We start from the raw sequence: 24,025 nt of genomic DNA, 5'->3' as shown, positions 1-24,025 counted from the left end.
GAGATGAGGAGTATATATTTCAAACATTCTGGGTTTTTCTGGTTGTTGGTATTTTAAATACATTTAATAAAGTTACATCTTTTGCTAAAATCTATGTTATCAAATTGACAATTTTTGGGTATTCTGTGACACATAACATAAGAACAGCCATACTGGGTAGACCAATGGTCCATCTAGCACAGAATGCTGTCTTCCAGTAGTGGCCAGTACAGGTGCTTCAGAGGGAATGAACAGAACAGGTAATCATCAAGTGATCCATCGCCTGTCACCCATTCCCAGCTTCTGGCAACAGAGGCTAGGGACACTTCAGAGCATGGTTTTGCATCCTTCCCCAACCTGCCTAATAGCTCTCCTGGGTATAACTAGTATTCTATATTGACCCCCACATATACTGGTAAACTGAGGCACAGAAAGGTTAGGTGATGTACTCAGTGTCAAACATCAGTAGCAGAGATGGGTAGAGTTTGCAGTAGGCTGGTCTTAAAATTAGTATTGGCTATATTTAATAAAGGTTTCTGGAGCTGCTGGCAGATTTCTAATGATCTATCAGCCAGCTTTCTGCCCACTTAGCACATTGATGCCTTCTGTCATGTCATTTCTTGTTAAATCATTGAGATGCCTAAGATGTAAAAAGAAATGCCAGACTCCTTACATTAGGGTTTTTATTATTATTATTGTGCTGGATGGGCAGACAGCTGGCTTCTGTATCACCATAATGCGTGCACAACCCTCAAGCACCAGCACCCGCCAAATCAGCACAGCTGTCAGGCATATGTATTGAGCCCAGAAAATAAGAATTATTACTTACCCAGCTCTATTTCCCTCCTCTCCCTCCATCCTGGACAGCTTGCAATGACAGATACCCACACTGGCACTGAATTACTCATTGTATGGGCTAGGTGAATATCTGCTATCAGGAGGGAGACCAGTACATGGTCACTCACGTTGCAATAAGACACAGGTTTCCATAGTCTAATTAACTTGTTCAATTAAGTATTTTTGAGAAATTTTTGAGACTCAGCTCCAAACATGCCAAAAGAAAATACGTTTGGTAGATTTCCATGCTCCTAAATCCTTTGTGTGTCTCTGCTCATCTCTCTTCCTCCTGCTTCTGAATGCAGAACAAAGCACAGCTCAGAGCTAGAGAGCAATAGCAAGCCCCTGTCTTCATCTATTTTAACACTAAAGTGATGGGAACTGGATCATCTGTCCCACTCACTTTCCTTCATCACTTTGACATAATTTGGGTGCATTTTTGAGGGAGGAAACAGGGCAAACAAATTAGCCCTCCTACTTGTATATGTGTGAATGCATTTAACTTTAGTTGCCATACTGAGACATGTAGTACATCCATTTTCCAACCTCCAGTCTCTCTTGGAGTGGATAGTGCCACTAATTATTGATTCTGTGTCAGAAAAGATATCTCAAATAGAACAGCCAATTTCTTAAAAATAGTTAAGCCAGTAAAAAATCTGCCCAAGAATCCAAGCTCCAAACATATCTGGAAATATTGAAAAGTAAATTATGGGCATGGTGTACTCCAAATCCTCATCTTCACATCTCTTCATAATTTCATCCCACACCTCCTTCTATTTCCTTCTTTCTGCCCAGTCCTTTTCTTCTGTCTACTCCCTTTATCTCTTTCACCGACATTTTTCTTATGCCTGAAACAGAATATCACTGCATGCCTGCCAAGCTCCAACCCATCGCTGATTTTTAAAAAACAAAACCCAAGAAACTTCCAAAGAAACCTCCTAAACCGATGGTGCAACTTTTTCTGCAAAACGTTCCAGCTGGATGCACTTGCGCCATTCTGTGTGTGGTTTTATGTTATACTGGCCATGGCTTTATTAAGTAAGTTGGTCGGGGAAGAGATGTGTTATTTCTTTGGTACACTGAATCAGTGGCACAGTGCTGTGGACACCAACAGCACTTTCTATATAAAATAATTAATAGCACACAAACCAGAATTAACCTCCTCACCGGCCATTGCTTAAGTTTTCCCATTTTACAAGTTTGTACCTGGTTTGGGAGGCTAAATTAGATGTTAGCAATCAAAAACCTATTTAATTTTGGCAGTAGTATTCTGAAAGGAACTGTGTTGGGAAAGGAGGTCTGAGTAATTTGGACACACTAGCCTACAAAAAGCAGAAGAGAAGGGAAGAAGAAAGCTTGGAGAATAATTTTGTGCAGCAGAAAGGAATTTAAGTCTCGTGAAGTTAGAATGCAGTGCTCTATTTAACAAATTTCTATAGCCTCTTCTCTAAAACCACAAATGCTTTCATGTCAATCAGAGTTTTGATAAATTACGTTCTGAATGGGAATGAGAGAGCTGGATGATTGTTCCATTTATAAAGATGCATGATCTGAAATTTGATTTCATCCCTTATACAGATTAATATTTTGGCGGCAGATAACCTTTCACATACTTACGGTCATAACTTCACATGGGAAGATATTGACAGGGACCAAGTTAGTTGTCCTTTTATCGTCCAGATAAGGAGCAGATAGTGCACATAGTTTTTAGCAACCAGCTGGTTCTCATCTGAGTGATAAAGGGCCATGATGGAGATCCTCATTCTTAGTTTAAAAAAAAACAACCAAAACCTGACTCCCTTAAGATGAAGACAACCTGCAGCGTGGAACATTTTGCTTGTGATTCTGAGATGGTTTGGTTAATGCAGCCCATTGTAGTTTAGTACTAGTGCACAACGGTGGAACCATCGAGCGATGCTGCTGCTACCAGTAATCATTGAGGCAAAATGATGGGAGCCAGTAGCATTTTTGTGAGACGCTAGCCTTCATAGTCATGCCTTTATTGAAAATGGGAAGCTTGTAAGATTTTGTTTACATTAGCTGCCCTTTATCTGTTAATCAAGTTAAATAATGCCAAGATAGCAACGAAACCGGTTTAGGAGGGAATGAAGCCACCTATCAGGAAAAACAGCTCTTCATTTTTACTGTACTGTTGCTTTTACTGTCCATTGCTTTGTCTTGCTAGCAGCATTTACTCCAACTTTGACATATTTTTTTTACACAAACTTTCCTGAAACAAGGGTAGACAAAAGATTTATTGAAAAGCCCTTTGTGTACCTCCCATCCAGTTTTTGTTACTGTAGAAAAGGCATTGTATCTTTTGTTAAATATTTGTGTAGCTGACTGTTGATGTCTTTATTTAGATCTCTCATTTGAGATTCTAATTAGAAACTGGAAAAACTCTTTCCCATGAAAATAGTAAAATACATGGTTCCTGTTACAAAGCACAACCATCTAAACACAATGATCTTGTTGTTTATTCTTTATGCACACTGCAGCTTATCAGCCTACCTGGTGTGAATTTCTATGAATTTCTCTATGGTTCTAAACTTTCTTCGTGTATCTTTCGAAAAATCTGTTGGGATTGTCTCTCAGGAGAGTTTGATAGTTGTCTTTAGAGCTTTGTTGTCACATGGAAAATGGTTACATTATACAGTTGAGTAAAAAGCTAGACATTTGTTACTTGAACTCAGGGATACAGGGCTATCTTTCTGGGAAAATAAATCATTTGATTGCATAAGTTTACTAATCTATTTAGACTCATTTTCACACTTTCTTTAAACAAAGTGAAATAAAGATTAGTTCATCTTTGAATATAATTGGCATGGAAGTTAAATTCCTGAACACTCTATGTATTTTTTTACAGCATTTCAAATTTTAACATTTTTATTCTTCCCAAATTTGCCTTTGATTTCTTTGCATCAGAGGCTTAGAATATTGTTTAATTTACTTTTTAGTAAAGCTGCCACTTGTAATCTGCAATTTAAAAAAACCTAATAAAACAAATCCTCATTTCACAATTTAAACCTTAGTGAGTCTAATTCACTTGTACTGCAAGTTTATTATTCTCCTGCAGCTTGACGTGCCTCCAATTGCAATTGTGTTGACCCTTCAATGCAGGATCTCCCCAGTGCTTATCAAACTGGGAAAGATAAGTCCACAATTTGGAACTTCATTAAATATCTCATTTATATTAAACAGATGATAGCTTAGAACAGAAATAATAATTTTACAGACGTATGACCTCTGACTCTGGTCTTTGTGGTCATCATCTTCGGAATGCAATGAATTTCTCAAATGCCCACCCACTCTGTGTTCCTGGCATGGAGCCAGTCACCAAATGTCATATGATGTTAGCCCATTGGGTTGACTTCAAAGCCTCTCTTGTGAAGATTGTAGTTGAATGCTTTGTAGCTCTTGAAGCAGATTTTATTTAAAGACTTTAATAGCATAAATTGCTTTGTCATGCTAGAAATTTGAATAGTATGAATCATAATGGGTAGCTATTTAAAAATGTTGCTTATTATTTTAAGTTGTGAAAGTACAAACTGTTCTTCTTCCTTTAGAGACTATTCCTGAGAAGTGCTGAGTACTCTCAGTGCTTGGTGACTTCCAAGGCATTGCAGTATGCCCCAAATCTTCTGGGAAGCATTCAGTATAGGGCAGTATAGAAAGCATTAATAGCAGTTAATTCTCATGATTAAAACATTAATCGTGGTTTAAATCATGCTGTTAAACAGTAGAATGCCAATGGAAATTTATTAAATATTTTTGGATGTTTTTCTACACTATTAAATATATTGATTTCAATTACAACACAGAATACAAAGTGTACAGTGCTCACTATTATTATTTTTGATTACAAGTATTTGAACTGTAAAAATAAAAAGTACTGTAGTGCGATCTCTTTATAGTGAAAGTGCAATTTACAAATGTAGACTTTTTTTTGTTACATAACTGCACTCAAAAACAAAACAGTGTAAAACTTTAGAGCCTACAAGTTCACTCAGTCCTACTTCTTGTATAGCCAATCGCTAAGACAAATGAGTTTGTTTACCTTTACAGGAGACAGTGCTGCCCATTTTTAATTTACTATGTCACCTGAAAGAACAGGCATTCGCATGGCAATTTTTGTAGCCGGATTTTCAAGGTATTTACATGCCAGATATGCTAAACGGTCGTATGCCCCTTCATGCTTCAGCCACTATTCCAGAGGACATGCTTCCATGCTGATGATGCTCGTTAAAAAAAATGCAATCATTACTTTGTGACTAAACTTCTTGGGGGAGAATTGTATGTCTCTTGCTCTGTTTCACCCGTATTCTGCCATGTATTTCATGTTATAGCAGTCTTGGATGATGACCCAGCACATGTTAGTTTAAGAACACTTTCACTGCAGATTTGTCAAAACGGAAGGAAGGTACCGATGTGAGATTTCTAAATATAGCTACAGCACTCAAATCAAGGTTTAAGAATCTGAAGTGCCTTCCAAAATCTGAGAGGGATGAGGTGTGGAGCATACTTTCAAAAGTCTTAAACGAGCAACACTCTGATGCAGAAACTACAGAACCCAAACCACAAAAAAGGAAAATCAACCTTCTGTAGGTGGCATCTGACTCATGATGATGAAAATGAACATGTGTCAGTCCACATTGCTTTGGATCATTATCAAGCAGAATCTTTCATCAGCATGGATGCTTGTCCTCTGGAATGGTGGTTGAAGCGTGAAGGGGCATAGGAATCTTTAGCGCATCTGGTATGTAATTATCTTGCGACGCCGGTTACAGCAGTGCCATGCGAATGTCTGTTCTCACTTTCAGGTGACATTGTAAACAAGAAGAAGGCAGTATTATCTTTTGAAAATGCAAACAAACTTGTTTGAGCGATTGGCTGAACAAGTAGTAGGACTAAGTGAACTTGTACATGCTAAAGATTTACATTGTTTTTGTTTTAATGCAGTTTTTCTGTACATATTTCTACATTTGTAAGTTCAACTTTCATGATAAAGAGATTGCACTACAGTACTTGTATTAGGTGAATTGAAAAAATACTATTTCTTTTGCTTTTTACGGTGCAAATATTTGTAATAAAAAATAAATATAGAGTGAGCACTATGCATTTCGTATTCTGTATTATAATTGAAAACAATATATTTGAAAATGTAGAAAAGATCCAAAATATTTAAATAAATGGTATTCTCTTATTGTTTAACAGAACAATTAATCGAGATTAATTTTTTAATTGCTTGACAGCCCTAATTCAGTACCTTGCAGAATCTGGGCACTAGTGTATTTTGATAGATCATGAGATATTTATATGCTAAAGGATTCATATAACAATATTTTGCATTGACTTCTAAACATAGCTTTAGATAAAATGGCCAAAACATACTGACCTTTGATGCCCTAAATGATTACAAAACAATGCAATTATTTTTGCTGTATTAGTTCATCAGAATTTCTCCAGGGGATCTGGAAATTAATTTAATAGCTAAGCTGACGGTTGACATTTTGTCCAAAATACCCATCATCACTCAGTTATCAGTAACTACAAGGATCCAAATGACTGGTTCAGGCACCTCAACAAAGCTCAGTAAGCAGAGTGATTGGACAGTTCAGGAATTGGATAATGGGAGATGAAGTCTTTCATGTCTGTGGTTATTGGCCTAAGTGAAACAAGTTGGAAGTCTCAACTGGTTCCCTTGTGGACAAGGGATAACTCAGTGGTTTGAGCATTGGCCTGCTAAACCCAGGGTTGTGAGTTCAATCCTTGAGGGGGCCATTTAGGGATCTGGGGCAAAAATTGGGGATTGGTCCTGCTTTGAGCAGGGGGTTGGACTAGATGACCTCCTGAGGTCCCTTCCAACCCTGATATTCTATGATTCTATGTGTTCATATCACTCCTGGGACCCTTATTGGAAATCTCAGCAGAGAGGCTAACAGAGATGCTGTTGCACCTAGATCAGTGGTACTCAGACCTCAGGGTTCAGGAGCGAAATCAGTGATCAACATTACCCGAAAGAGCCACATTAGTGTGAATTCATTGTTTCATTTACTATCATACTATCTAGTCATATTATTCTCACAGCAAAATGACTGACCACGTATTATTTTATCAATTACAGTTGATTAATAACATAGCAAAAGCATCCTGATTGGTTAATAACTTAGAGTGGTTAATAATTAAATCACACAGTGCTTTAATATCATGTGCTGCTGAGAGCTGCCAGACACACATTGAAGAGCCACTTGCAGCTTGGGAGCCTCAGTCCGAGTATCGCTGCCTTAGATGATGTCAAAATTGTATTTATTTCACCCTATAAGAGCTTTGCTTTCCCCTGAAGTTTGATTCTCTATAGTACATTGAGGAAAACCTATTTTTTCTTCTTTCTGAAAATCTATTCTGTGCATATAGGAAGAGAGGTGACTAGATTCTCCCAGAGAAAACACAGGGGCACCCTCCAGACACACACTAGACAGTTCTGATGAAGGACAGCTGGGAGAGGGGGAGAGAAATGGTGTTTGTTCTTTCTCCCCCTATTTGCATGACCAATCAACATCCTTCTGCACCACATAGGGGATCTGGTTTTTCATACATGAGTGGAGTTCTGTCTTGAGGACTCATGCTGGACAGAGGACTCTTGGCTGTGTAAGGGGCCTGTCGGGTTTTGGAAATGCTGATTGTTGTGAAACTGACAGGGATGCCGCAAAAGGCCCTGAAAACATGGGACATTCACAGATTTGATGGGCATGTGAAATCTCTTTACCCTAAGGGGAAAAGTCTGAGCAAAGACTTTATCATAAACAGCAGGTTTTCATGTATGTCAATACTAATGTGTACAACAGGGATCTTCATGTGGGATCCCATGATAATTATGTACAAAAGCAAATTTCACCATTTCAAAAAGGGTCAGAGGCCCAATTCCAAATGGAGTTCCCTGTTCTCCTCTGCTTGAAGGAGTCTTGTCCTGACAACCTATCAATGTGTGAAAGAGGCCAAGTTGTTTGTCAGATAATATTGAAACATGCAAACTGTACATTTCAGGAATTATGCTGCAAAGGTAGACCAAAATGTGATGTTTTTTGTCTACATATTTTCTGCTGAAACGATTGAAATCTGACAAGGCACCATGGGAGGTGCAGGGTAAAGTGTCATGGAAAGTTGGTCATTAAGCAGAGCTGTCACTGCAAATTATTTTGGGTCCGGGATGAAAAGTTCTAGCGCATTTGGTGCCCAGCCGGGTCCAGGCCTTAGGCAAGTTGTTATCGTCCCCCCATGCTGTTAAATGGACTTCAGTGCTGATTTTCCTCTCTCTATGCAGTTGGAGTCACCTGGAAGCCCTCCTGGGCCAGAGCTGCCTATAGACACTATACTGGATGACAGGGAACGTAGAATTTCTCATTCGCTGTACAGTGGGATTGAGGGTCTCAGCGAATCGCCCACAAGAACTGCAGCACTAAGTAGGATAATGGGTGAGTCAAGTAGACTCTGCTAATCAGATCTTGTTTTTGTCCTTTCTGTGGCTCATTGAAGGGTGATTAATGTATTATTTATGTGCAAAGCATGGAACATGAAAGTGGCAATGACCAATTTAAAGCATGCCTTTTTAAAAGAATTGTTCAACACAAGCCTTCTAGCTAGCTTAATGTGAGAGGGGAAGTCAATCAATTGATTGATATAGTAAGTTTCAGATCCCAAAACAGGTGGCAGAACATTTAAAATGTTTTTCAGTGTCTGAAGTGAGAAGCTACACTTCATGTTAGTCTTTTTGGTCTGAGTGGTGAAGTTTCATACAAATAAAATGTCAGTGAATATTACTATAAAGAATGTATGGTTATGTTTCAGCACTGATTCACCTTCACTTTAATCATGCTCAAAAAGAAAATAACGTAAACTGAAGCCAATATGTGTAATAACGTCTTTCCTTATTTCAGTTGAATTTCTGCTTTGCAGGGCACCGGTTTTAAAACCTTGTAAGTGATTTTTATGCATCGTTTGTTTGGATTCTGTGCCGTACTGTCTGCATAGCCCCCAGTGGGTAATGAGGTTATTAGCACTTGCTCTGCAGCAGTTCAGCTTTCTACTAACAGATTTAGTTCATAAAGACTTGTCTTGCCACAGGAGTGGTTGGACTTACTGAGTAGCTCAATCATGGGATTAACTTGTAAGGATTTTCAAATTTAAAACACAAGAAGATGTTTGATTAAAATAGCACCTGACATAAAATACTTCTATTGCTAGCTTGAGTTGCAAGTCCTGAACTCCAACATAGCCATTACATCCACTGCCTCTTTGTACGTTTGACATATATGTACAACATTAAAATTGGAGATCCTGTTATAGAATTGACATGAGGAAGAGTGAATTTAGTTTTCAGTTCCCTAGGATAGCTGTTCAGCTTCAGAAAGTGAAAATCTCCATTTATGGCATTTTGCTAGTTATTGCTTTGTAAATATATCTCCTTGTACTTTTTGAAGTAGAAAAATCATCCTTTCTTAGACCTCTGTGAAACACCACAGTTTTGGTTTGTGAGATTTTGTATCCGTTCAGTCATATTGTAATCTGAATGCATGCAGCAAAGCCAAAACTAAAACTGAAAAGTTATCTTAAGCTCTATTGCATTGCATTGCATTTTGTACTAGCCAAAAGAAAAATAATGTGACCAAGTATCACAAATCCACGAAACTTTGTCTCAAAAAATTCACGTCTGTCTAAAGAAAGTGACAAGTTTTATTTTGAGATCTGATTAAAAGTTCAAGGAGTGAAAATCTGTCTGAAATTGTTAGCACTGTAGTTTTAAAAGTGACACTAGTCTAATTTTGCTATTTCAGTTTTCCAGATAAAATATTTGTACAGCACTTAGCTACTGTTTTTTTTTCTATCAGTGTGCAGGGGATTTACGTGTAAAATTCATATATGCATTAATGAGTTACCATGTAAACATCTTGTGCAGCAACAGGTGAATAGGCCCTGAGAGAGGGTATTTGGTATGCATGTCAAGGGATACACTATAATTTGACATCAAAGGAATATAGGATTTGCCCTGCTGAATAAAACTAGTTGTCCATCAAGTCCAGTTTCTTTCTTTCAACAGCGACCAATAGCTGAAGTCTCAGCAGGCAAAAACAAACAAAACCTTACCCCTTCCAAAACCCCTTAAAACCTACTATTCCCCTGGCCAGCTCTGCAGTGTGTGCTGTGCATATAGGGGATAAAAGTCCATCCAGACTCTTGCAAATATTCATTTTAGGGATGATTAGTGCTATGAAATTAGGTTGGCTTAACTACAATGCTCAAGGCTGTGAAAACGTAACTAAGCCAACCTAAGTCCCAGTGTAGATGGGATTTTTCCATCGACCAATCTGTTTCCTCTAGGAGAGATGGCGTTACTGTGATGACAGAAGAACCCCTTCTGTCACTGTAGTGTCTACACTAAAAATGCTACAGTGGCACAGCTCCAGTGCCACTATCGTGTTTCCAGTGTAAACCTATCCGTACATTCTGAAGCATAGGTACTGATTCTGTCTCTCTCAGCCCTCATCCTTAATGGGACTCCACGGTTACGCAGCTGGACACCACAGAGGAGGTCAAACCAAGTTTGAATAATGTATATACATGTGATCTAGCCCACCATGGTTAGAAACTGGTTAGCATAGCTCTGTTATCCCGTCACATTTAAAACCAGTTTGCAGGCCGGTGTGGATTGACTAAAATCTTAAAAGTTTGGAATGCCTCAGTCAAGTCCTCTCTGATAAGTTTTTCTTCTTTGGTCAAATAAAATCCTAGTTATTGCAACCTTCTGCCTCATGTTGTGTGAGTGTATGTATGAATCAGTGTGTACTAAATAGCACAACGTAAATGTGTTAGCATTACCTGTGGTCACAGAAGTGGTCAGTAACCACAAACCTGCTTGTTTTGGCATACGCAAAAAGACTAGTGTTGTTAATATAAACCACATGACAAGCACACACATCATCCATTGGACCTAGCAGTTCTAATAGCATTTATAATTTGAGATTTCCTAGACTTTTTTACTTCCGTGATAACTGAGGTATATTGTCCATACTATTACCATACTTCCTCTGTGAAAACTTGGATTTACCTGCATGGTTGCCTCTCATCTGGGCCTAAAAATAAGGATTTATGCCCGTCCTCTTTACTGGGTTTCTAGTTTTGGTCTTTTTTGGTCTAGATTCAAAAGTGTTTCGAGGCAACATGTTTGCAATTCCTCCAAAGTGAAATTTAAAGTAAAATCATGTGGTCATGTACTAACTTGCTTGTGCCCAGGCTTAAAAATTGAAGACCTTTTTTTCTGAAGTACTGTAGCTATTTTTCGTCCATGATGCAACTGATTTCTGTCATACACAATTATAGAGCTGCTTTCAACGTAAATTATTCTTATTGAGGCAATGTTTGAGTACAAAGTCATCTTGCATCTCTTAGCTTTAGTTGCAGCCTGAATGCTTGCTGATTTCTTATGACCATAGCAAGGTTTGATGCTAAAGGTGACTTATCAGAAGTTATTTATCAAGGTTTTGTTTAGAATAAAATGACTTAGATTGTATGCAGTGAAGTTTTAACTGTGTTGGTCACAGGATATTAGAGAGGTGAGGTGGGTGAAGCTCTCTCACCAGCAGCAGTTGGTCCAATAAATGATATTCCCTCACCCACCTTGCCTCTCTAATGACTGGGATGAGAGGCAATGTCAATCTAAATGTCCCAATGTACCTCATAAACTACCATACATATGCACAACAGGAATTGCTTTGCTCACTCTAAAAGCACAGCTTTCTTTGTGTTGCAATACAGTAGCAGCACTACAAAAAGGTTTAGAATAGAGGTCTTCAGAAGCTGCTCAGCTTCTAAAATGTATAGAGTTTCTCTAAACTCAGAGTCTATACCTTAGAGAGAGGTTGTGTAGAATTCCAACAGGCAATCTCAAGAGCAAATTAGAGAGGTTGTGTAGAATTCCAACAGGCAATCTCAAGAGCAAATTAGAGAGGTTGTGTAGAATTCCAACAGGCAATCTCAAGGGCAAATTCTTGAACCAGTAGTCCAATCTAGTTCTATCAAAGAGTTCTAGGTGTGAGGTATCATCCTTTTTTTGAGACGTTTCTTGCAAGGCAGTGGATTAATCCTTTCCAAAGGTTGGTTCTGTTTACAGCTGGCTGTAAACTCCCCACAGAAGACATGGTTAACTTTCTCCCTCAGTGAGGTGTGTCCAACTGTGTCCTGAAAGTGAAACCCTTCTCCCACTTGGTTTCATCTGCAATGAAAATCCTGGGTGCTTCAAGTTTATCTACTTCTTAATTTCAAAGCATCAATAAAATACAATAAAAAATAAAATAAAATTCTTCACGCTTGACAAATATTAAAAGTGGTAGAGGAAAAGTTAAAAATGTTACTGAATTACTTTAGCCTCTCAAACTGGAAGTTCAATTTGTAAAATGCAATAAGGTTCTACTTTTTCATAATCAACTCTTTGGAGACATTATTAACTATAGAGTTAACAATCTTGTAGGCAATATGTTTGAAAAGGAGTACATTACCAGGCTAACCATTAACCTATCCATCAAAGAAGTGATTGCTGGGCAAAGAATTAGCTGTTATGCAAACTGAACACATTCATTTCAGTTTGACAGTGATGGGTTGTTTACCATTTAGTACTGATGTATTTCAGTCATTTTCATCTATTTTAGAAAATATCTCATTCAGTCACAAAATTTTCATTAAATAACCTTATAAAATACATTCAATTAGCTAATATCCTGTTGGGTTAGCTAATGTTCTTTTGTATCAGTTTATTGGCATAATTAAAGAAACAGTACAGCAACATGATTATATAAAAGGGAAAAAATTAGAATTGCTATAGATCCCATAACTCCATACAGGTTTTTCCACTTGTACTTATGTGTATTATAAGTGATGAGCAAAATATTAATATCTGGCCACATGTGTGGCTCATTTTAACAAAACATTTTCAATTCTACAGCACCATGGGGTTCTGTCTCTCTATTACATATCCATATATAATATATCATACCATATGGTAAGTCAGCTGATCTCATAAAACTTATTCTTCATTGTTCATAAGTGCGACAGTTTTGTTAATTACATTTTATATTAAAACAAAGTTTCCTGCAACATTTACCATTTTGTTTCATGGTGATTTATTGGAAATATTTAAGCCTATGCCTAGGAAACAACCAAACTTTTTAGAAGGCAATTTTTTAGCAGGCAACAATGTCTAGAGGGATAGTGTTGAGTTACAGAGAAGCTTATATAGCATGGAAGAATTTGAATAATAAATACACTGGAGTTACTCTTAATAACTTGCCAGTTGCCTGAGATAACTGAATAACTTTATTTCCATATTTGCAGTATGATTGGTATTCCTTATAGCAAGTATAAGTAAGTTTAGCTCAGTGATGTTACAAATATTGAGGAAATCTTATATTTTTAAGACTAAACTGACAACGTTTCAAGGCTGATCATTTTCTGTGGCATCAGTTTTACTGTTCTACTAAATATCTTCACTTGTTCTTTAACCCTGAGCATGTTTGCACTGCAAAACAGGAAATGGTGGCTCAGGCTAAAGTTATAGTGATATTACTGAACATCGTCATAAAAAAGCCCCTTTGTGACACATTTGTATCTGTTTAGTCTATTCTGGTGATGTAGGACTTTTATATACATTTAAAAGTTACATCTGCTTTTTGTTAAACAGGTTGAAAAGTGTGTTACACAAAATGCCATAGAAAATATGACTGGAAAATATAATTCCATGTATATTTAGATAGTGGTGGTAACTTCAAAAAGATACAAATTGGCTTTTAGCTGGGAAGAAACAATGTTTCACTAATTAGTAAAACTCATTAGGGTCCAATGCTACAACTCTTGCCTGTGGGAGTTGTCCCACTGAAGCTGGTTCACATATGAGGTGCAGTGTCAAGCCCCTATGTCATCTCTTTGATTCATGAGGGTGCTGTCTTGATCCCTTTAATATCAATGTCAAAATTCACTTGGGCTTCAGTGGGAACAGAATTAAGGACTTGGGCCACATTTTCCAAGTTTGGTGCGTAAAATCATGTTTTAAAATCTATATCTCGGCACCTACATAGGTGACTTTATTTATTCATTCATTCATTTAACTATTATAAAAAAAATTCCAAATTTAAAATTTTTCAACCAGCTCTAGCTACGAGTACTGAACACTTCTGAAAATTAAGCCATTTGTTCGGGCATCTAAATATGAATTTAAGTTCTTAATGTTAGTAAACCAAGTTGGAAAATGTTGGCTTTGATGACCCAGGGCTGGATCATGAGAGGTGATGAATCCCTTCCGTTCCCATTGACTCTATTCCTTCTGAGGATCACAGCCTAAGCCAGTTAATGTTCTCTTTCAGTGGGATGTAAGTACTTATATGTATATTTTCAGACGTCTAAGTAGTAAGTTGCATGTAATTTTACTAATTGTGTTACATCATTCTTATCAGTGATGTGACAGATTTGACATGACATTTTATCATTTGGAGAATATATGATATGTAATATTCAGGGCTTTATCTACAGTTTCTTCCCCCATTCTCTTCCCCATATTAAACAGGTAAATACCAGCTGTCTCCAACAGTGAACATGCCACAAGATGACACTGTTATTATTGAAGACGATAGACTGCCAGTACTTCCACCACATCTTTCTGACCAGTCATCTTCCAGCTCCCATGATGATATAGGATTTGGAACCACAGATGTTGGCGCATGGGCTAAAGCCACAATTAATGAATCTACAGACTGGTAAGACAATAGTCCAGAGCATGAAAATGATAGTCAATTGTAATAATTTATTTTTCTTTAGTTTAATGGTTAGCTACACTGAATATTAATCTTCTTTTTTTTTTTTTTAAACATTCAGGTAGGGTGACTAGATAGCAAGTGTGAAAAATTGGAAGAGGGGGAGGGAGCAATAGGTGCCAATGTAAGAAAAAGCCCCGAATATCAGGACTGTCCGTATAAAACTGGGACATATGGTCACCCAATATTCAGACCACAACATTTTCAAACTTTTAATTGCCACGGTTTCAGTAAGGAAGTCCATTCAGATAATTTTGATGGACTTTTACTTTCTAGCTGCATAGTTTTATGCAGTGTCAAAACACATTTAGACAAGTGTTACGAACTTATTAGGACCAAATTGGTATATAACTGTGTTAACAGAATTAATATTATGTATTCAAATTATAAGATGAACTAGCCTTGTGTTTAATCAGAAAATCTCAGCATTTGTAGGACTGCCTTGTTAAAAGCTTAAGGTTATAAAACATGAAAGATCAATTCCAATGGGAAATGTTAGTTTATAAGTCTCTCTATAAATAAGATTTTATTTTGTATATATTTAGGAGACTTTTATCACACATGCATCAGCTTTTATTGTATTTAAGGTAATGAATAATTTTTAGGTAATCTATTTAGAAATTAAGAGCGCTCTTAATTTAGGCCTGCTAGTTATATGTTAATGCTCACATAACATTTAACAAGTTAAGATTTCCTGAATATTTAGGATGAATATGATGTTCAGCATTGTGATTTATAAGTAGTATCATAAAATCAAAGAATATCAGGGTTGGAAGGGACCTCAGGAGGTGATCTAGTCCAACCCCCCGCTCAAAGCAGGACCAATCCCCAATTTTTGCCCTAGATTCCTAAATGGCCACCTCAAGGATTGAATTCACAACCCTGGGTTTAGCAGGCCAGTGCTCAAACTACTGAGCTATCCCTCCACCCCAATGTTAGTATAGTAACATTTCCCATAATTTAAAACACTGAAACCAAATTACCTTGTTATACCTTCCAATTGGATTGAATCTGTGATCTTGTGTGTAGATTTTTACATATGACCCCCAATGGCTAATGTATTAGTATTATTAACTTGTTTATTGTTCTTAATAAAAGAAATATTGCATACTGTTAGTACAGATCTAAGAGAACTGTGCTTTAATTTGCAAGTCTAGTAATTATGTACTGCAATGAGCAAAATAAAAGATGGTCTCTATGGAACCACCTCCTAAGGGTGTAGTGATAATTAACACAAGCAGAGTGAAGAATTAGAATTTTCTTACTAGCCCCATCTACTGTGTCTATTATGAATGTGTCAGCAATATCTTAATAAAATAGCAGTGGCAATGGCCTTTCGTTCTGATTTGCACAGTCAGCTACTTCCGTTTTGATATTATGTTTAGTTGAGTTGATGTTTAGGGATTGATCTTGCTGATTCTAAACAGTGTTTTAATGCCTGTAGTGAAAATAACTTTTTTTCATCTTCATTTTGCTTTTCTCTTAATATTGCAACTTTTTGTGTAGAAAAGTCTCCCCTGTAATTTGGGCCCTTGAAATGTCCATCTGTGTCTTTTGTAAAAGGTTTTAGAGCTGAAAATCTGAGATTTTTAAATTGAACAGCACTTAAGATGTCATGTAATACTTATCTCTGAGTGAATTTTTCAGCTGAATGGCGGTGGGGTGGGGGAGAACCTACACCATAAAGTAAAAGCCCATTTGAAAACTGCAGATGCTTTTTACATTTACTGCTGCAGTGTAACTTACTATTCATATACCTTTCTGAGATTAAATGAAAATAACAGCAAAGAAAATAGATTAGATATTGTGGAATTCATTTTGTACAAAAACCTTTAAATCTCTACTTTTATGAGAAATTGTTGAGGTCTTTAAATACAATTGCAGCTTGTACAATAAATACAATAAAAGAGCAGATCAGTTTAGGGCCTTACTCATATATAATGCTTTTTATTTGTAAAAAATAAATAGCAGCAGAAGTAGATTGTTGCATTAATTTCCTGCTGCTAATGGATGAAGGAAGACTTATAAAATGAAGGTGCATTGTATGATACTGCTGGAAGGCTCAAAGGGTAAAGCTAAGAATATGGATGAAGGGTTATCCAAACAAGAATGGCAGCTGTTCAGAATCACCACAGAAAATGTAAGCTTTTTCCAGCCTGACAATATCTCCCTAATCCTTGATGAAAATGTTATGAAAACAAAGGGGCAATAAGACAGGATTAATAAGTGGAATTTTAATAACACTGAGGGTCAGTAGACGGTTACATTCTTTTAAGAATCAGCTGTCGTTCCAGAAATCTTATTTGTTAAGTACGCTAGAACATAGTAAATTGTGATTGGTATTAACTGAGTTGCAGTAATGTGAGACAGAAGGTGACTTTAACAGCTGAAAAATATTAAAATTAGCTATTTTGGGTTACTAGTTACTCAACTATGCTTGTTGACTTTTTAACATATGGATATTTACCATTTGGAAAGTGTATATGTTCAAATGGCTATGATGTTGGTCTTTGTTAATTATTGAAATAGGTATTGCTTCATTAATAATATATTTTAAATTCTTTATTATTGTGGACATTAAAATGGGTAGCATAATGTGGCATTCTGATATTTCTAGCAAACTAGATTTCAATGAAATTGAGACTTGTAGAACTTGGCATCTAGATGAGAGAAAAATTCTTTGTACTTACATAGCACCTATAATTTTTAGCATGTTTTGCAAATATTAAGTAATTGGTCCTCATAATGGCTCAGAGGGGGAGATAAGTATGTTAGGTGCAGATGGGGAAGCTGAAGAGAAACTAAGAGGTTAAATGATTTTCTCAAGGACACAGAAGCAGAGTCAGTCAGTTTAAGAGCTGGGATCAGAACTCAGGAATTCCTGGCTCCTCGTCCTGTGTTCAGAACATACCACTCTCTCCACCCTCCTTGATCTACTTTTGAAATTTTTATTTAATCATCAAGTTTTAGTATTTTGAATATGACTTTAAATGAATAAACACACAAACCTAAATTTACATGAACATCATGTTCATCTTTAAAAGAATTATGATATATCTTGGCTAAATAAGCAGTTATGTGAAGATCAAACCAGAAAAAGAGTAAGCTGCCAAAACAAACAGGGTTAGAAATTTAGCCCTTGCAAAGAAAGAAGCACGCAATGTATTCTCTTCAGCAAGATGAAACTGAGCACTTCTAACTTACATAAGCCACATTAACACATGTTGCTAAAGGAATTCCTCACTTTAATATTATACCAACTCATACCAATACTAGTTGTGAGTTCCTGTGTGGCCTTTGGAAAGATGTTCATGATCTGATTATGAGAGGTGCTGAACACCCATAAGTTTAATTGAAGTAACTGAGAACGTATTCCCAAACCCATTTGAGCCATATTCAGCTCACAGTTGCACTGCTATAAATTTTTTTTTAAATTCTGTTTTCTCCATCTGTAATGTGGGGATAACACCTACCTCACAGGAATATTGTGACAATTAAATTGTTAATATTTGTAGAGCGCTTAGCCCCCAATTCAACAAAGAAGTTAAGTATGTGCTTAAATGCTTTGCTAAATCATGGCATTGGGTACCACAGAGACAGGCACCTTAGAAATGGCTTCAACAGTTAGATGTAAAGTACTATGGGTCTGAGCCAACACCACTAACGTCAAAAGACATTGGACATTGCCTTCAGTAGGACAGGATCAGGGCCTTTATAAGTGAAAGGTATTGCGTGGCTGTCACTTGTGAGCATATATCCATTGTCAGTCATGCACCTATCCTTATCTCATGCTCCTATCCCAAAACTCATTCACATTCTACAAAATAAATCAATGCATAGCTACAGTATATGGATGTTTAGGCTGAGATTTACACGCTGATGCTTTAGTATAAGAGCTATCAGTCAAGGTTTAGCTGGCATTCCTGAGCCGCTTAGTGCCACACCAAACTAAGCTGCAGTATCATGCTAATAGCTCTCTGTGTTTTTACTGCATGTGTTTTCATGTGCATAAGCATTATATACACATTTTTCCATAAAGGTTTAGTAGGCTTTTAATTATTGATGCTTGTTAAATCACTGTTGTTGTGGACACAATAGGCCAGATTCGTTCTTGATGCAACTCCATTTACATTAGTGGTTTATTTAAAATTGGCTGCTTTATCAACAGATAAAGAAGGTAGAAATCATGTACCAAATAAAGACTTTTCTTTGCAGATGACGGGGTTGCATGATCTGAATAAATGTCTGCATGATTTTTTTCCTTCCCACAGCACTCTTAGTCCAGATGTTGATCCAGTGCTTGCCTTCCAGCGAGAGGGTTTCGGACGCCAGAGCATGTCAGAAAAACGCACAAAGCAATTTTCAGATGCCAGTCAGTTGGAGTTTGTTAAAACGCGAAAATCCAAAAGCATGGATTTAGGTAGTGAGTGATATTTCTTTGAATGTTTTATCTGAACGTATTTTTGATGTTGTGAATATAGATTTTTGTCATTTCAAATATATGATTGACACACAGAGCTAAACATGTATGTGTGATGGAGTGGTATAAAAATATGAGTGGCCTGTGTACAGTTTGTAAATATCTATAAATTTGCTTGTTGTAAACATGCAAACGCATATGAATATACATGGGTATATACTTATATGCTAAGATACTTCATTGTTGTATGGGGTGTTGTTGTAGCCGTAGTGGTCCCCTGATATTAGAGAGACAAGGTGGGAGAGGTTTGTACCAACTGCTGTTGGTGAGAGAGACAAGCTTTTGAGGTACACAGAGCTCTCCTTCCAGACTTGAAACATGTCTCTCTCTCATCAACAGAAGTTGGTCCAATAAAAGATATTACTGCACCCACCTTGTCTCTGTCAGATATTTCATAGCAGGTGAAAATATATACTTAAAAATAAACCACTGAATACTATTTTTAAAAAAGTAACTATTTCTGTTGACATTGGAAAGAGATCCATATTCTCAATTTATGGCTATACCTTAAATAACCAAAAGTATCCTTGAGTATTTGCTATCCTAGTAGTCTACAATAAATCTTACTGAAAATAATCGGGATACAAATGAAGCAGCATATTAGAGAATGTGTCCAGGTCCCACTTCTGGTTTAGGCCATACAGTAATATGTGTGGTGGAAACTATATACTGTAGTAGCAACCAAAACAGGGAATTAAATGTTCCATTTAAGAACATAATCTCTTACGTGATGAGACAATCAGGTATAAAACATTTCTAACTAAGCTATCCATAGATGTGTCATTGGATTCAGGTTTTGAAGTGCAGAATCTAGTAACCTGAATAAGCAGTTTTTGAGTGTTTATACAATAAAAATGCTAATTAATAAAATGCAAGGAGTACTTTTTGCTTTATAATATTTGTGGATATCTTCACTAAAATCCTTACTTCGCCACCTTCTCTAAAGTAAGATTGGTGGTGTTGACTTGCCTTGGTTAGTTGTGAAGCTCTAACATGTAAATAACATATTGTACCTGCCTGTGATATGAAAATGACTGACATTGCATGATGGTTAATAGTTGGCTGCCGTTTTTATCAAGAATATTTGTTCAATGTTGCATATTATTTGCATGGAGTGTGACGTTACCAATGCCTCCTAACTTAGAAAATTGGAATGTTGTATGCATGTGGGGTGTGGGCACTAACTGGGCTAACCTTATACATTTACCTTTTAACAGTAGCTGACGAGACTAAGCTCAGTACAGAGGATGACCAGAAAACAGGTAAGAATTGACAGAAAGGCTGTTGCTATAGAAACCTTGGTCAAAGCAGCTAACCACAATTACAGAACTGCCAATCACATTGCATGAAAACATAAATATTCCAATACTTGCATGGCTGTTTTCTATTATTGTGAATAATCAAGTAGCACAGAACAGAGAAAATTCTTCATAGAGCTAAATATATCTGAGTAGTATACTCAACGCAGGTCATACAGGATAACTGTATACCAGTTCCTATATTCCTGAAATTCATAAATATTCACTTTCGTTTTGATTTTCTTTTTCTTTTTCAAAAATCCTGAAATCTGTTCTTCAGGCCTTGAATTCTAACTTAAAATGGGATGATCAGAGAAAGCTGATTGTTTAGCTATTGCAGTGTTAACATTGTGCTTGCAAATAGTTAGTTTAATTCTAAAGTTTCCATCTTTTCATTAAGATGGCCAACAGACACATACCATAGGTCTGAGTTGTACATTCTTAGCTCATGTTGAATTCCCTTTAGAATTCAAAACAAAGTGTCATCTTTCATATACTAAGCATCCTAATAGATTTTATATGATGATTATGAAAAATAGCATTCAAAGCATAATTTTTATTAGTAATTAAAATAATGTGCCAGCTGTAATCATGAGCTTTTATGATTTATTAATGCAAGTTAGCTTTTGACCTTTGGAATTCTATTTTAATTAGGCTATATCCAGAAGACATAGTAACATTACTTAGCTCTAATTAGGAATAATTCACCTTTTAAACCTGAAAGTATTACTTATTTTTAGCATAACTCAGGGAATAGGATGTCCCACCCACATTTATTAGTAGTATTTTACAGTTGCTTCTCTGTTTAAACCACATTTTAGAGAGTGAACAATAGACAGAAAACTGTATCTCAAAAACTAATAACCTTTATAAGACAACAGGAATAACTCTTAAAATCTTGCTGACTAAGGCTAATAGTTAGGTACTTTTTCAACTTTACAAATTGAGAGTAATCCTGTTAACTTTAATGGGACTGCTTGGTACATAAAGTTAAATGTGTGTACATTTTTGTAGGACTGGAACACAGGAACCAATTCTGCAACTTTTATTGATGGGAGTAAACCCTACTCCTGGGTAGACCTGGGTGACAGTTTTCTTCCAAAACTTTTTTTGCTGAAAAATACAGGTTCAGGTTGACTGAAATATTTAACAAATTCATGTTGAATTTGCAAAATTGTTTCACTCAGGAAAAAGAAACACAACACTGAAACTTTTTGTTTCAGCATTTTCAAAATGAAATGTTTCAATTTTTATTGTCTTTTTGTTTTGAATTTTACCTTTTTATTTTTAAAAATTTCAAAAATTAAACTTTTTGTTTAATGAATGAAGTATCTTGTTTAATCCAAAATTTATTATTATTATTATTTTACTTTGTCACTTGTTTATTGGATTTTTTTCCCTTGTTTGTCCAGCAAACTGTAAAACCTATTATTCGCAAAGCTTTGCCTTGCTACTTGCATTACTAGACACTACTAAAAGCTACAGGATCAGCTTCTAAATAAATATTAGTTTCCTTTTTAGTTTGTTTTTAGGATAGAGCAGTGACTATACTGCCTAAAGACCACATGTGCAATAAGAAAAATATAATTCTTGTTTTTAAGGGTGCGCACTGTTTTAGGTTTTATTTGTAAGATGCAAGTCATTCCACATAGAAAGCCTATGTTAAGTTCCAGGGAGACCCAAGTTGTATGACTTGGGTTAAACGGCATGACCTTAACCACGAAGCCACCTGGGCTAAGCAAGATAAATATTTTATTTACAGCCTCAGTGGCTCGAAAAAGGAAGAACACAATTTATTGTGCTTTGATTTTATTCCTTTCTTTTTCCATGATGTTAACCAGATTCTTTATATAACCAGTGGAGTTCTGCCTTTGCTGAAGATAGATACAGTAATTAAATGAACCACTTACAGTAGTTTGGCTGAAAAATTTTATATGAGGTTTTAAAAGACAAATGTTTAATATTGGTGATGAGCTACATTCTGATGAACTATATAAAATAGAAAATTTCAGCATATTTACTTTAGAAAAATAAACTCAAACTCCGTTAAAAGTGAAATTGGGTTTAATTGTGTTGACCAAAATGGAAAGCAAATTTCTCATCAGCACTAGGTACTATAATAGATTTTTAATTATTTTTCTTTCTTCAGTTCACTTGAACTGTCTAATCCTTGCAGTGTTTACAGTTCATTCCAAAGGTTAGAAGTATATTCAGTGCCAATTGAGCATGGCTCATTTATCCAGCTTTAAGCATACAGTAACTGTAGTTGGTTCTTATTTCTATATACACCTTGTTGTAATGCTAAAGATGTCTTTCAGAGCTTATCTAAATCATTTGTTGTTTTTTTCATGGTGAATATCATCAGCTTTCATAAAACTTCCCCCTATTTTCAGTAGTGGATATAATTGCTTGTTATTTCTTTCTTTAAACCAAAATGTTGCTCCTTTAGTTTGGAAAAACAAATAGAAAAAAATATATATTTTTAGTTTATCCGAACTTAATAGAGTGGTTGTTAGGAAATAAATTCACTGACTCGCTGCTCTTGTATGACCAATCAAAAAATAAAATAAAATAGACTTTGTGGACTTGCACAAGTTTACAGTTAAGAAGCAGGGCAGGTTTTTATATCATCAATAATATCTGCCACTGTGTAGCGTACTGTTTTTTTTTTTTTCCCCCCATTTAGCATAAAATACGACACTCCTATTTGAGACTGCTTTAATTAGAGAGCAGGATGACTTTAAATCTCTTTAATTTATAGTTTTATTGAGGATAGAAACTGAAGTCAATTGTCTTTTTTTTTTTAAGCAGTGATTCCAGTTTTGATTTAAACATCTGCAGGATCAAGAACAGCTTTCTAAAAGAAAGAAAATAAATTATTTAGAGAAAATTCAATTAAAAATTAATTTTACAGTCTTTTTAAAATAATCAGTGATAAAGGAACCATCATACATCCTTTGAATCAGAGACTGCATATGATTTTTATCTTTGGAAATCATCAGGCAAAGTTACGACAGTATATAAATACTTAATATAATATCAAAAGGGGAGAAAGTATGATGTAGTTGTTAGAGCAGGAGAGTTCAGAACAGTAGAATAGGAGAACTAAGGCATTTGGAGGGGGCAGCATGTATATATGAGCCATGTGTATCCTACGTCTCCATGAGTACCCATGTGCTATGTGGGGAAGGTTGTTGTGTGCACTGTAAGGGACATTGTGTATGACTGAATACGTGTGTGCGTGGGAAGGAGGTGGGATGTGTTCTGTGAGATAATGCTTGGCTACTATGATGTGGGGACAATAGAAGGATCAGCAAAGGGCGGAGGGCATGTGAAGTGCACTGTCAGGAGTGTATGTGGTCTGAGATGTATGTTTATGCTGGGTAGAGGGCTGTGTAAAGGTGCACGTCCCAAGTGAGGATGTGTGCTAGATAGAATGCTCTGTGGGGATATGTGTGTGGGTCTCTCACATAAGGTTACTTTGGTGCACTCTGAGAAGGAGTGGTGTATATATGTGGCCAGAGTGGGGGATGAAGAGCAGATGGGTTGCAGGTATGTGTACATAAGGGGTTATACAA

General features: G+C 36.3%; 1 protein-coding gene across 10 annotated transcripts in view; it reads left to right on the top strand.

The window, feature by feature from the left end:
- Positions 1–24,025, top strand: part of PARD3 (par-3 family cell polarity regulator) — a 666,051-nt gene that overhangs the window by 444,679 nt on the left and 197,347 nt on the right. For 7 of the 10 annotated variants that reach the window (XM_048837722.2, XM_048837719.2, XM_048837721.2 and 4 more), the window contains 4 exons: positions 8,138–8,288; positions 14,423–14,612; positions 18,941–19,092; positions 20,367–20,411. In XM_048837722.2, the coding sequence (XP_048693679.1) occupies positions 8,138–8,288; positions 14,423–14,612; positions 18,941–19,092; positions 20,367–20,411 (538 nt within the window). The remainder of the gene's footprint in view (positions 1–8,137; positions 8,289–14,422; positions 14,613–18,940; positions 19,093–20,366; positions 20,412–24,025) is intronic. The other 3 variants (XM_048837718.2, XM_048837713.2, XM_048837715.2) reach the window with 2 other exon arrangements.

Source organism: Caretta caretta, chromosome 2 (genome assembly GCF_965140235.1).
Source record: "Caretta caretta isolate rCarCar2 chromosome 2, rCarCar1.hap1, whole genome shotgun sequence".
NCBI lineage: Eukaryota > Metazoa > Chordata > Testudines > Cheloniidae > Caretta > Caretta caretta.
Note: the sequence above shows the minus strand (reverse complement) of the source record. Positions and strands in the feature narration are given on the sequence as shown.